General features: G+C 43.3%; 1 protein-coding gene across 1 annotated transcript in view; it reads right to left on the reverse strand.

Annotated features, from left to right (window-relative positions):
- Positions 1 to 14,504, reverse strand: part of LOC139404906 (integrin alpha-V-like) — an 80,314-nt gene that overhangs the window by 15,023 nt on the left and 50,787 nt on the right. The window contains exons 21-24 of the mRNA XM_071147447.1: positions 14,261 to 14,353; positions 13,981 to 14,060; positions 7,678 to 7,758; positions 5,611 to 5,716 (exon numbers count right to left, since the gene is read on the reverse strand). Of these exons, the coding sequence (XP_071003548.1) occupies positions 5,611 to 5,716; positions 7,678 to 7,758; positions 13,981 to 14,060; positions 14,261 to 14,353 (360 nt within the window). The remainder of the gene's footprint in view (positions 1 to 5,610; positions 5,717 to 7,677; positions 7,759 to 13,980; positions 14,061 to 14,260; positions 14,354 to 14,504) is intronic.

The raw sequence follows: 14,504 nt of genomic DNA on the forward strand, positions 1-14,504 counted from the left end.
GACATTATATTACCCCACAGTACTCCATATAGACAGAACATTATATTACCCCACAGTACTCCATATAGACAGAACATTCTATTACCCCACAGTTCTCCATATAGACAGAACATTATATTACCCCACAGTACTCCATATAGGCAGGACATTATATTACCCCACAGTTCTCCATATAGACAGGACATTATATTACCCCACAGTTCTCCATACAGTATAGACAGGACATTCTATTACCCCACAGTACTCCATATAGACAGAACATTATATTACCCCACAGTACTCCATATAGACAGAACATTCTATTACCCCACAGTTCTCCATAGAGACAGAACATTATATTACCCCACAGTTCTCCATAGAGACAGAACATTCTATTACCCCACAGTTCTCCATAGAGACAGAACATTCTATTACCCCACAGTTCTCCACATAGACAGGACATTATATTACCCCACAGTTCTCCACATAGACAGAACATTCTATTACCCCACAGTTCTCCACATAGACAGGACATTCTATTACCCCACAGTTCTCCACATAGACAGGACATTCTATTACCCCACAGTTCTCCATATAGACAGAACATTCTATTACCCCACAGTTCTCCATACAGTATGGACAGGACATTCTATTACCCCACAGTTCTCCATATAGACAGGACATTCTATTACCCCACAGTTCTCCATATAGACAGGACATTCTATTACCCCACAGTTCTCCATAGAGACAGATCATTCTATTACCCCACAGTTCTCCATATAGACAGAACATTCTATTACCCCACAGTTCTCCACATACAGATAGGATATTCTATTACCCCACAGTTCTCCATATAGACAGATCATTCTATTACCCCACAGTTCTCCATATAGACAGAACATTATATTACCCCACAGTTCTCCATACTGTATAGACAGGACATTCTATTACCCCACAGTTCTCCATAGAGACAGATCATTCTATTACCCCACAGTTCTCCACATAGACAGGACATTATATTACCCCACAGTTCTCCATAGAGACAGAACATTATATTACCCCACAGTTCTCCATACTGTATAGACAGGACATTCTATTACCCCACAGTTCTCCAAATAGACAGAACATTATATTACCCCACAGTTCTCCATACTGTATAGACAGGACATTCTATTACCCCACAGTTCTCCACATAGACAGGACATTCTATTACCCCACAGTTCTCCATAGAGACAGAACATTCTATTACCCCACAGTTCTCCATACAGTATAGACAGGACATTCTATTACCCCACAGTTCTCCATATAGACAGAACATTATATTACCCCACAGTACTCCATATAGACAGAACATTATATTACCCCACAGTTATCCATACTGTATAGGCAGGACATTCTATTACCCCACAGTTCTCCATATAGACAGAACATTATATTACCCCACAGTTCTCCATATAGACAGGACATTATATTACCCCACAGTTCTCCATACTGTATAGGCAGGACATTCTATTACCCCACAGTTCTCCATATAGACAGAACATTATATTACCCCACAGTTCTCCATACTGTATAGACAGAACATTCTATTACCCCACAGTTCTCCATATAGACAGAACATTCTATTACCCCACAGTTCTCCATACTGTATAGACAGAACATTCTATTACCCCACAGTTCTCCATACTGTATAGACAGGACATTCTATTACCCCCCAGTTCTCCATATAGACAGAACATTCTATTACCCCACAGTTCTCCATATAGACAGAACATTCTATTACCCCACAGTTCTCCATACTGTATAGACAGGACATTCTATTACCCCACAGTTCTCCAAATAGACAGAACATTATATTACCCCACAGTTCTCCATACTGTATAGACAGGACATTCTATTACCCCACAGTTCTCCACATAGACAGGACATTCTATTACCCCACAGTTCTCCATATAGACAGGACATTCTATTACCCCACAGTTCTCCATAGAGACAGAACATTCTATTACCCCACAGTTCTCCATATAGACAGGACATTCTATTACCCCACAGTTCTCCATATAGACAGAACATTATATTACCCCACAGTACTCCATATAGACAGAACATTATATTACCCCACAGTTCTCCATATAGACAGGACATTATATTACCCCACAGTTCTCCATATAGACAGGACATTATATTACACCACAGTTCTCCATATAGACAGGACATTATATTACCCCACAGTTATCCATACTGTATAGGCAGGACATTCTATTACCCCACAGTTCTCCATATACACAGAACATTATATTACCCCACAGTTCTCCATATAGACAGGACATTATATTACCCCACAGTTCTCCATACTGTATAGGCAGGACATTCTATTACCCCACAGTTCTCCATATAGACAGAACATTATATTACCCCACAGTTCTCCATACTGTATAGACAGAACATTCTATTACCCCACAGTTCTCCATATAGACAGAACATTCTATTACCCCACAGTTCTCCATACTGTATAGACAGAACATTCTATTACCCCACAGTTCTCCATACTGTATAGACAGGACATTCTATTACCCCCCAGTTCTCCATATAGACAGAACATTCTATTACCCCACAGTTCTCCATATAGACAGAACATTCTATTACCCCACAGTTCTCCATACTGTATAGACAGGACATTCTATTACCCCACAGTTCTCCATACTGTATAGACAGGACATTCAATTACCCCACAGTTCTCCATAGAGACAGCACATTCTATTACCCCACAGTTCTCCACATAGACAGCACATTCTATTACCCCACAGTTCTCCATATAGACAGAACATTCTATTACCCCACAGTTATCCATATAGACAGGACATTATATTACCCCACAGTTCTCCATATAGACAGAACATTCTATTACCCCACAGTTCTCCATATAGACAGAACATTCTATTACCCCACAGTTCTCCATAGAGACAGAACATTCTATTACCCCACAGTTCTCCATACTGTATAGACAGAACATTCTATTACCCCACAGTTCTCCATAGAGACAGATCATTCTATTACCCCACAGTTCTCCATATAGACAGGACATTCTATTACCCCACAGTTCTCCATATAGACAGAACATTCTATTACCCCACAGTTCTCCATAGAGACAGATCATTCTATTACCCCACAGTTCTCCATATAGACAGGACATTCTATTACCCCACAGTTCTCCAAATAGACAGAACATTCTATTACCCCACAGTTCTCCATATAGACAGATCATTCTATTACCCCACAGTTCTCCATACAGTATAGACAGGACATTCTATTACCCCACAGTTCTCCATATAGACAGGACATTCTATTACCCCACAGTTCTCCATATAGACAGAACATTATATTACCCCACAGTTCTCCAAATAGACAGAACATTATATTACCCCACAGTTCTCCATATAGACAGGACATTCTATTACCCCACAGTTCTCCACATAGACAGGACATTCTATTACCCCACAGTTCTCCATAGAGACAGAACATTCTATTACCCCACAGTTCTCCATACAGTATAGACAGGACATTCTATTACCCCACAGTTCTCCATATAGACAGGACATTCTATTACCCCACAGTTCTCCATAGAGACAGAACATTCTATTACCCCACAGTTCTCCATATAGACAGGACATTCTATTACCCCACAGTTCTCCATATAGACAGAACATTATATTACCCCACAGTACTCCATATAGACAGAACATTATATTACCCCACAGTTCTCCATATAGACAGGACATTCTATTACCCCACAGTTCTCCATATAGACAGGACATTCTATTACCCCACAGTTCTCCATATAGACAGGACATTATATTACCCCACAGTTCTCCATACTGTATAGGCAGGACATTCTATTACCCCACAGTTCTCCATATAGACAGGACATTATATTACCCCACAGTTCTCCATATAGACAGGACATTATATTACCCCACAGTTCTCCATACTGTATAGGCAGTACATTCTATTACCCCACAGTTCTCCATATAGACAGAACATTATATTACCCCACAGTTCTCCATACTGTATAGACAGAACATTATATTACCCCACAGTTCTCCATACTGTATAGGCAGTACATTCTATTACCCCACAGTTCTCCACATAGACAGGACATTATATTACCCCACAGTTCTCCACATAGACAGGACATTCTATTACCCCACAGTTCTCCACATAGACAGGACATTCTATTACCCCACAGTTCTCCATACTGTATAGACAGATCATTCTATTACCCCACAGTTCTCCATATAGACAGAACATTATATTACCCCACAGTTCTCCATATAGACAGAACATTCTATTACCCCACAGTTCTCCATACTGTATAGACAGAACATTCTATTACCCCACAGTTCTCCATACTGTATAGACAGGACATTCTATTACCCCACAGTTCTCCATACTGTATAGACAGGACATTCAATTACCCCACAGTTCTCCATAGAGACAGCACATTCTATTACCCCACAGTTCTCCACATAGACAGCACATTCTATTACCCCACAGTTCTCCACATAGACAGGACATTCTATTACCCCACAGTTCTCCATATAGACAGAACATTCTATTACCCCACAGTTATCCATATAGACAGGACATTATATTACCCCACAGTTCTCCATATAGACAGAACATTCTATTACCCCACAGTTCTCCATATAGACAGAACATTCTATTACCCCACAGTTCTCCATAGAGACAGAACATTCTATTACCCCACAGTTCTCCATACTGTATAGACAGAACATTCTATTACCCCACAGTTCTCCATAGAGACAGATCATTCTATTACCCCACAGTTCTCCATATAGACAGGACATTATATTACCCCACAGTTCTCCATACTGTATAGACAGAACATTCTATTACCCCACAGTTCTCCATATAGACAGGACATTCTATTACCCCACAGTTCTCCATATAGACAGATCATTCTATTACCCCACAGTTCTCCATATAGACAGATCATTCTATTACCCCACAGTTCTCCATATAGACAGGACATTCTATTACCCCACAGTTCTCCATATAGACAGAACATTCTATTACCCCACAGTTCTCCATAGAGACAGAACATTCTATTACCCCACAGTTCTCCATAGAGACAGAACATTATATTACCCCACAGTACTCCATATAGGCAGGACATTCTATTACCCCACAGTACTCCATATAGACAGGACATTATATTACCCCACAGTTCTCCATACTGTATAGACAGAACATTCTATTACCCCACAGTTCTCCATAGAGACAGAACATTCTATTACCCCACAGTTCTCCATAGAGACAGAACATTCTATTACCCCACAGTTCTCCATATAGACAGGACATTCTATTACCCCACAGTACTCCATATAGACAGAACATTCTATTACCCCACAGTTCTCCATAGAGACAGAACATTCTATTACCCCACAGTTCTCCATATAGACAGGACATTCTATTACCCCACAGTTCTCCATATAGACAGAACATTCTATTACCCCACAGTTCTCCATATAGACAGATCATTCTATTACCCCACAGTTCTCCATACAGTATGGACAGGACATTCTATGTCTATACAAGCAGAACACTGACCTCATAGACATGCAGTATCTGTGGGCCGATGTCGTCTCCTACGACAGGGTTCTCTTTAGGCTGCCAGTTAGCAACAGGCAGGAAGACCTGGTCTGGGGCGGACACCCTACAGCAGAGGGAGGAAGAGGAGAAGAGGGAGAAGAGGGAGGGAGGGAGAAGAGGGAGGGAGAAGAGAAGGGAGAAGAGAAAGAAGAGAAGGGAGAGGAGAACGGAGAGGAGAGAAGAAGAGAAGGGAGTTAGAGATCCACATTCTGTGGATTGGTGGTTGATGTTTGCGGTGGTTTCTAACATTTAGTTTATTGATGTTTTAAAAAAAATCACAATTAACATCCAGTAACATTATACAATTCCCAGATATAAAATAAGACATTCCCAACAGGACTGTCTTAAGAGCTGGTAGAGTTAAGATATTCCCAACATGACTGTAGAGCTGGTAGAGGTAACACATGGGTACTCTCTCTACTGAGATGGTAGAGGTAACACATTACCAACAGGACTGTAGAGGTAACACATGGGTACTGTCTCTACTGAGCTGGTAGAGGTAACACATGGGGACTGTCTCCACTGAGCTGGTAGAGGTAACACATGGGGACTGTCTCCACTGAGCTGGTAGAGGTAACACATGGGGACTGTCTCCACTGAGCTGGTAGAGGTAACACATGGGGACTGTCTCCACTGAGCTGGTAGAGGTAACACATGGGTACTGTCTCTACTGAGCTGGTAGAGGTAACACATGGGGACTGTCTCTACTGAGCTGGTAGAGGTAACACATGGGGACTGTCTCCACTGAGCTGGTAGAGGTAACACATGGGGACTGTCTCCACTGAGCTGGTAGAGGTAACACATGGGGACTGTCTCCACTGAGCTGGTAGAGGTAACACATGGGGACTGTCTCCACTGAGCTGGTAGAGGTAACACATGGGGACTGTCTCTACTTCTTACCATTTATGCCTCATTCATTCCCCAGTCTGTCTGTTTACAGAAGCAAACCAGGCTAAACTCTCCTGTGATACATCACCGGGGCCAAGTTTCCTGCCATCCAGGACCTCTATACCAGGCGGTGTCAGAAGACCCTCAAAATTGTCAAAGACTCCAGCCACCCCAGTCATAGACTGTTCTCTCTGCTATCGCACGGCAAGGGGTACCGGAGCGCCAAGTCAGGGTCCAAGATGCTTCTTAACAGCTTCTACCCACAAGCCTTAAGACTCCTGAACATCTAATCAATTGGCTACCCAGACTATTTGCATTGCCCCCCACCTCTCTTCTACGCTGCTGCTACTCTCTGTTATTATCTATGCATAGCCACTTTAATAACTCTACCTACATCTACATATTACCTTAATTACCTCAATTAACCGGTGCCCCCGCACATTGACTCTGTACAGGTACCCCCCCTTGTATATAGCCTCCACATTGACTCTGTACAGGTACCCCCTGTATATAGCCTCCACATTGACTCTGTACCGTAACACCCTGTATATAGCCTCCACATTGACTCTGTACCGTAACACCCTGTATATAGCCTCCACATTGACTCTGTACCGGTACCCCCTGTATATAGCCTCCACATTGACTCTGTACCGGTACCCCCTGTATATAGCCTCCACATTGACTCTGTACTGGTACCCCCTGTATATAGCCTCCACATTGACTCTGTACAGGTACCCCCCCTGTATATCAGCGCATGTGACAAAATAAAATGTGATTTGATAAACACTTAGTTTCTGAGGCAGAACACAAAAACAGCTGAACGTCCCTCCTAGGGTTTTGAGCCTAATTAACCAATTAACTTAACTAATTAACTGCAGTCTGCAATTGCTGTCATATTATGGTACACAATCACACGATCATCTGAATTCATATCATCAGAATATATATATTTTTTAAATTACACTTTATGGTGTTCAGTAAATAAGGTATTATGGTATTATTAAAGTATTGAAATGAGTAAATAAGGTATTATTAAGGTATTGAAATGAGTAAATAATGTATTATGGTATTATTAAAGTATTGAAATGAGTAAATAAGGTATTATTAAGGTATTGAAATGAGTGAGAAGACACATACCCTCTGATATCCACCTTGGCAAGGACAGCCAGCTTTGTGATGCTGAGGACCCGACTGCTGGTGTTGTTGAACTGGTTGGAACTGAAAGACAACATTATATTCTTCTATTATGAAAAAGACCACTGTGCACAGTACAGGTTGTTGCTATAACACACACGTCCACAAGGTGGTGCCGTTGCATATGTGTTGTAACTCGCATCCAGAATTTTAAACTGGTGCCTAAAAAAGCCTATAAAAAAAAACTCCTCCAGACAATTCCACCACGAGACTCGTGAGTTTTTAGCTAAACTATTCTGAACAATTCAACAAGGCCTTTGGTCAGCAGAATGCGTGTGTAAAGACAGTCCTGCTAAGGGACTGGCAGAGTAAACAGGAAGCTAGAGGGAGACCAAATGGTTTTCACAACAACAGGGTGCATCTACTCTGTAATTGAAATGCCACTCTGAATACAAGCAGGGAGAACACAAATACACGTCTTAGGTTCTGTCCCAAATGGCAGCCTACTTTATATAGTGCATCTCACTCACTCACTCACTCACTCACTCACTCACTCACTCACTCACTCACTCACTCACTCACTCACTAAAGCAAGTGAAGTAGATAATATACAACAGTTAAATGAACAGTAAACATTACACTCACAGAAGTTCCAAAAGATTAAATACATTTTCAAATGTCATATATATATATATATACAGTATTGTAATGATGTGCAAATGGTTAAAGTACAAAAGGGAAAATAAATCAGCATAAATATGGGTTGTATTTACAATGGTGTTTGTTCTTCACTGGTTGCCCTTTTCTTGTGGCAACAGGTCACAAATCTTGCTGCTGTGATGGCACACTGTGGTATTTCACCCAGTAGATCAAAATCGGGTTTGTTTTCAAATTCTTTGAGGGAAATATGTGTCTCTAATATGGTCATACATTTGGCAGGAACTCAGGAAGTGCAGCTCAGTTTCCACCTCATTTTTGTGGGCAGTGAGCACATAGCCTGTCTTCTCTTGCTCACTGAGTCTTTACATAGTCAAAGCTTTCCTTAAGTTTGGGTCTGTCATAGTGGTCAGGTATTCTGCTACTGTGTACTCTCTGTTTAGGGCCAAATAGCATTCTAGTTTGCTGTTCTGTTTGTTAATTCTTTCCAATGTGCCAATTAATTATCTTTTTGTTTTCTCGTGATTTGATTTGTTGCTGTCCTGGGGCTCTGTGGGGTGTGTTTGTGAACAGAGCCCCAGGACCAGCTTGCTTAGGGGACTCTTCTCCAGGTTCATCTCTCTGTAGGTGATGGCTTTGTTATGGAAGGTTTGTGAATCGCTTCCTTTTAGGTGGTTGTAGAATTTAACGGCTCTTTTCTGGATTTTGATCATTAGTGGGTATCGGCCTAATTCTGCTCTGCAAGCATTATTTGGTGTTCTACGTTGTACACAGAGGATATTTTAGCAACATTCTGCATGCAGAGTCTCAATTTTGTGTTTGTCCCATTTTGTGAATTCTTGGTTGGTGAGCGGACCCCAGACCTCACAACCATAAAGGGCAATGGGTTCTTCTCTCACTAAAAGGGCTTCTCTCTCACACTCTACAAGGGCTTCTCTCTCTCACACTCTACAAGGGCTTCTCTCTCTCTCACACTCTACAAGGGCTTCTCTCTCTCTCACACTCTACACGGGCTTCTCTCTCTTTCTCTACAAGGGATTCTCTCTCTTTCTCTACAAGGATTAGAGAAGCTCTTTAATTCTACAAGGGCTTCTCTAATTCTACAAGGGCTTCTCTCTCTCTCTACAAGGGCTTCTCACTCTTTCTCTACAAGGGCTTCTCTCTAATTCTACAAGGGCTTCTCTCTAATTCTACAAGGGCTTCTCTCTAATTGTACAAGGGCTTCTCTCTAATTCTACAAGTGCTTCTCTCTAATTCTACAAGGGCATCTCTCTCTTTCTCTACAAGGGATTCTCTCTCTTTCTCTACAAGGGCTTCTCTCTCTTTCTCTACAAGGGCTTCTCTCTAATTCTACAAGGGCTTCTCTCTCTTTCTCTACAAGGACTTCTCTCTAATTCTACAAGGGCTTCTCTCTAATTCTACAAGGGCTTCTCTCTCTCTCTACAAGGGCTTCTCTCTAATTCTACAAGGGCTTCTCTCTAATTCTACAAGGGCTTCTCTCTCTTTCTCTACAAGGGCTTCTCTCTCTTTCTCTACAAGGGCTTCTCTCTAATTCTACAAGGGCTTCTCTCTAATTCTACAAGGGCTTCTCTCTCTTTCTCTACAAGGGCTTCTTTCTCTACAAGGGCTTCTCTCTAATTCTACAAGGGCTTCTCTCTCTTTCTCTACAAGGGCTTCTTTCTCTACAAGGGCTTCTCTCTAATTCTACAAGGGCTTCTCTCTAATTCTACAAGGGCTTCTCTCTCTCTCTACAAGGGCTTCTCTCTAATTCTACAAGGGCTTCTCTCTAATTCTACAAGGGCATCTCTCTCTTTCTCTACAAGGGCTTCTCTCTCTTTCTCTACAAGGGCTTCTCTCTCTTTCTCTACAAGGGCTTCTCTCTAATTCTACAAGGGCTTCTCTCTCTTTCTCTACAAGGGCTTCTCTCTAATTCTACAAGGGCTTCTCTCTCTTTCTCTACAAGGGCTTCTCTCTAATTCTACAAGGGCTTCTCTCTAATTCTACAAGGGCTTCTCTCTCTTTCTCTACAAGGGCTTCTCTCTAATTCTACAAGGGCTTCTCTCTAATTCTACAAGGGCTTCTCTCTAATTCTACAAGGGCTTCTCTCTCTTTCTCTACTAGGGCTTCTTTCTCTACAAGGGCTTCTCTCTAATTCTACAAGGGCTTCTCTCTCTTTCTCTACAAGGGATTCTTTCTCTACAACGGCTTCTCTCTAATTCTACAAGGGCTTCTCTCTCTCTCTACAAGGGCTTCTCTCTAATTCTACAAGGGCTTCTCTCTAATTCTACAAGGGCATCTCTCTCTTTCTCTACAAGGGCTTCTCTCTCTTTCTCAACAAGGGCTTCTCTCTCTTTCTCTACAAGGGCGTCTCTCTAATTCTACAAGGGCTTCTCTCTCTTTCTCTACAAGGGCTTCTCTCTCTACAAGGGCTTCTCTCTCTCTCTACAAGGGCTTCTCTCTAATTCTACAAGGGCTTCTCTCTAATTCTACAAGGGCTTCTCTCTCTTTCTCTACAAGGGCTTCTCTCTCTTTCTCTACAAGGGCTTCTCTCTAATTCTACAAGGGCTTCTATCTAATTCTACAAGGGCTTCTCTCTAATTCTACAAGGGCTTCTCTCTCTTTCTCTATAAGGGCATCTCTCTCTTTCTCTACAAGGGCTTCTCTCTAATTCTACAAGGGCTTCTCTCTAATTCTACAAGGGCTTCTCTCTAATTCTACAAGGGCTTCTCTCTCTTTCTCTACAAGGGCTTCTCTCTAATTCTACAAGGGCTTCTCTCTAATTCTACAAGGGCTTCTCTCTAATTCTACAAGGGCTTCTCTCTCTTTCTCTACAAGGGCTTATTTCTCTACAAGGGCTTCTCTCTAATTCTACAAGGGCTTCTCTCTCTTTCTCTACAAGGGCTTCTTTCTCTACAAGGGCTTCTCTCTAATTCTACAAGGGCTTCTCTCTAATTCTACAAGGGCTTCTCTCTCTCTCTACAAGGGCTTCTCTCTAATTCTACAAGGGCTTCTCTCTAATTCTACAAGGGCATCTCTCTCTTTCTCTACAAGGGCTTCTCTCTCTTTCTCTACAAGGGCTTCTCTCTCTTTCTCTACAAGGGCTTCTCTCTCTTTCTCTACAAGGGCTTCTCTCTAATTCTACAAGGGCTTCTCTCTAATTCTACAAGGGCTTCTCTCTCTTTCTCTACAAGGGCTTCTCTCTAATTCTACAAGGGCTTCTCTCTCTTTCTCTACAAGGGCTTCTCTCTCTTTCTCTACAAGGGCTTCTCTCTCTTTCTCTACAAGGGCTTCTCTCTCTCTCTACAAGGGCTTCTCTCTCTTTCACTACAAGGGGGCACGTATTCCCTTCATGATGAGGTTATTATGGACAAAAGAGCAGGATTATTTTGTCAAACGGCAGTCAATCATCATGTACCCTAAATTAGACCCTCTATTTTTATTAGAAAGCAGCATCAAGCTCATCACCGGGCTCTTTCACCTCCCTGTGAAGTTCATCATAACGGATTTCATCTGTAGCCTGATAAACTGCATGGTTTCCCCAGGCATAGTGGGAGGACCAACACACCATGTCATAGTGGGAGGACCAACACACCAAGTCATAGTGGGAGGACCAACACACCAAGTCATAGTGGGAGGACCAACACACCAAGTCATAGCGGGAGGACCAACACACCATGTCATAGTGGGAGGACCAACACACCAAGTCATAGTGGGAGGACCAACACACCAAGTCATAGTGGGAGGACCAACACACCATGTCATAGTGGGAGGACCAACACACCAAGTCATAGTGGGAGGACCAACACACCAAGTCATAGTGGGAGGACCAACACACCAAGTCATAGTGGGAGGACCAACACACCATGTCATAGTGGGAGGACCAACACACCATGTCATAGTGGGAGGACCAACACACCATGTCATAGTGGGAGGACCAACACACCATGTCATAGTGGGAGGACCAACACACCAAGTCATAGTGGGAGGACCAACACACCATGTCATAGTGGGAGGACCAACACACCAAGTCATAGTGGGAAGACCAACACACCAAGTCATAGTGGGAGGACCAACACACCATGTCATAGTGGGAGGACCAACACACCAAGTCATAGTGGGAGGACCAACACACCATGTCATAGTGGGAGGACCAACACACCAAGTCATAGTGGGAGGACCAACACACCATGTCATAGTGGGAGGACCAACACACCAAGTCATAGTGGGAGGACCAACACACCATGTCATAGTGGGAGGACCAACACACCATGTCATAGTGGGAGGACCAACACACCATGTCATAGTGGGAGGACCAACACACCAAGTCATAGTGGGAGGACCAACACACCAAGTCATAGTGGGAGGACCAACACACCATGTCATAGTGGGAGGACCAACACACCAAGTCATAGTGGGAGGACCAACACACCATGTCATAGTGGGAGGACCAACACACCAAGTCATAGTGGGAGGACCAACACACCAAGTCATAGTGGGAGGACCAACACACCAAGTCATAGTGGGAGGACCAACACACCATGTCATAGTGGGAGGACCAACACACCATGTCATAGTGGGAGGACCAACACACCATGTCATAGTGGGAGGACCAACACACCATGTCATAGTGGGAGGACCAACACACCAAGTCATAGTGGGAGGACCAACACACCAAGTCATAGTGGGAGGACCAACACACCATGTCATAGTGGGAGGACCAACACACCATGTCATAGTGGGAGGACCAACACAACATGTCATCACATGACTCCCAATTTACTTTGATATTTTGTTTTGTTGACGTTTGGAAAGTTTACAGAAAATGTGTGTTTCCATCAGGCCTGTCATTTTTTTTTATCCGACATTACTGTAAACTTTACTAGACATCTTGGCCATGTTCTGTTATAATCTCCACCCGGCACAGCCAGAAGAGGACTGGCCACCCTACATAGCCTGGTTCATCTCCACCCGGCACAGCCAGAAGAGGACTGGCCACCCCTCATAGTCTGGTTCCTCTCTACCCTGTACAGCCAGAAGAGGACTGGCCACCCCTCATAGCCTGGTTCCTCTCTACCCGGTACAGCCAGAAGAGGACTGGCCACCCCTCAGAGCCTGGTTCCTCTCTACCCGGTACAGCCAGAAGAGGACTGGCCACCCCTCAGAGCCTGGTTCCTCTCTACCCGGTACAGCCAGAAGAGGACTGGCCACCCCACATAACCTGGTTCCTCTCTACCCGGTACAGCCAGAAGAGGACTGGCCACCCCTCAGAGCCTGGTTCCTCTCTACCCGGTACAGCCAGAAGAGGACTGGCCACCCCACATAGCCTGGTTCCTCTCTAGGTTTCTTCCTAGGTTCTGGCTTTTCTAGGGAGTTTTTTCCTAGCCACCGTGCTTCTACACCTGCATTGCTTGCTGTTTGGGGTTTTAGGCTGGGTTTCTGTACAGCACTTTGAGACATCAGCTGATGTACGAAGGGCTTCATAAATACATTTGAAATAAATAACAACAGGAAAACTGCTGATGCGTAGCAACGTTTACAAAATTGCTACTTTAATATGGTACTATTCTAACTCTTAACAGTGAGTTGAGACCCTGATTGTAGTTCCTAAAAAATAGAGAGTTTCTCATATGTGGCTACGACCCTGATTACCTCTTTATCTGCAGGTCAAACTCCACAGACGTGTCCTGCTCTGAGAGCTGGTGGACGCTGAAACGTAGACCGGCCAGCACCTGAACACACCACAACATCAGGATCACTGTGAGTCACTCTGATCAGAGGCACATTTATTCACAAAGTACACTCACGTGTACCAGTAACCCTCTGTCAACACCCCGACATAGAAATAGAATACCTAGAACAGGAATCCCCCCCCCCCCTCCCTCATTCAGGTCAACAGGACTGTCACCATCTGCATGCTCCATCCACTCACTTTAGTTCCTCCTTTCATGGGGTTCCCCAGGTCACACACCACCACCCTGGTCTGATTCTCTATCTTGTAGGCGCAGGACAATCTAGACAGAGTCTGGAAAAGGGGACAAATAAATATGTATTTTCTAAGCTTTTACTGCTGTTTCCGTCCATCATAACATCACGGCTGTATTGTCATTGGACAAACAAACATGTCTCATTAGTATTTTAGCATCAGGATTCCTTCAGAGAACCATTTCTAGTGG

Source organism: Oncorhynchus clarkii, unplaced genomic scaffold, assembly GCF_045791955.1.
Source record: "Oncorhynchus clarkii lewisi isolate Uvic-CL-2024 unplaced genomic scaffold, UVic_Ocla_1.0 unplaced_contig_4696_pilon_pilon, whole genome shotgun sequence".
NCBI classification, from domain to species: domain Eukaryota; kingdom Metazoa; phylum Chordata; class Actinopteri; order Salmoniformes; family Salmonidae; genus Oncorhynchus; species Oncorhynchus clarkii.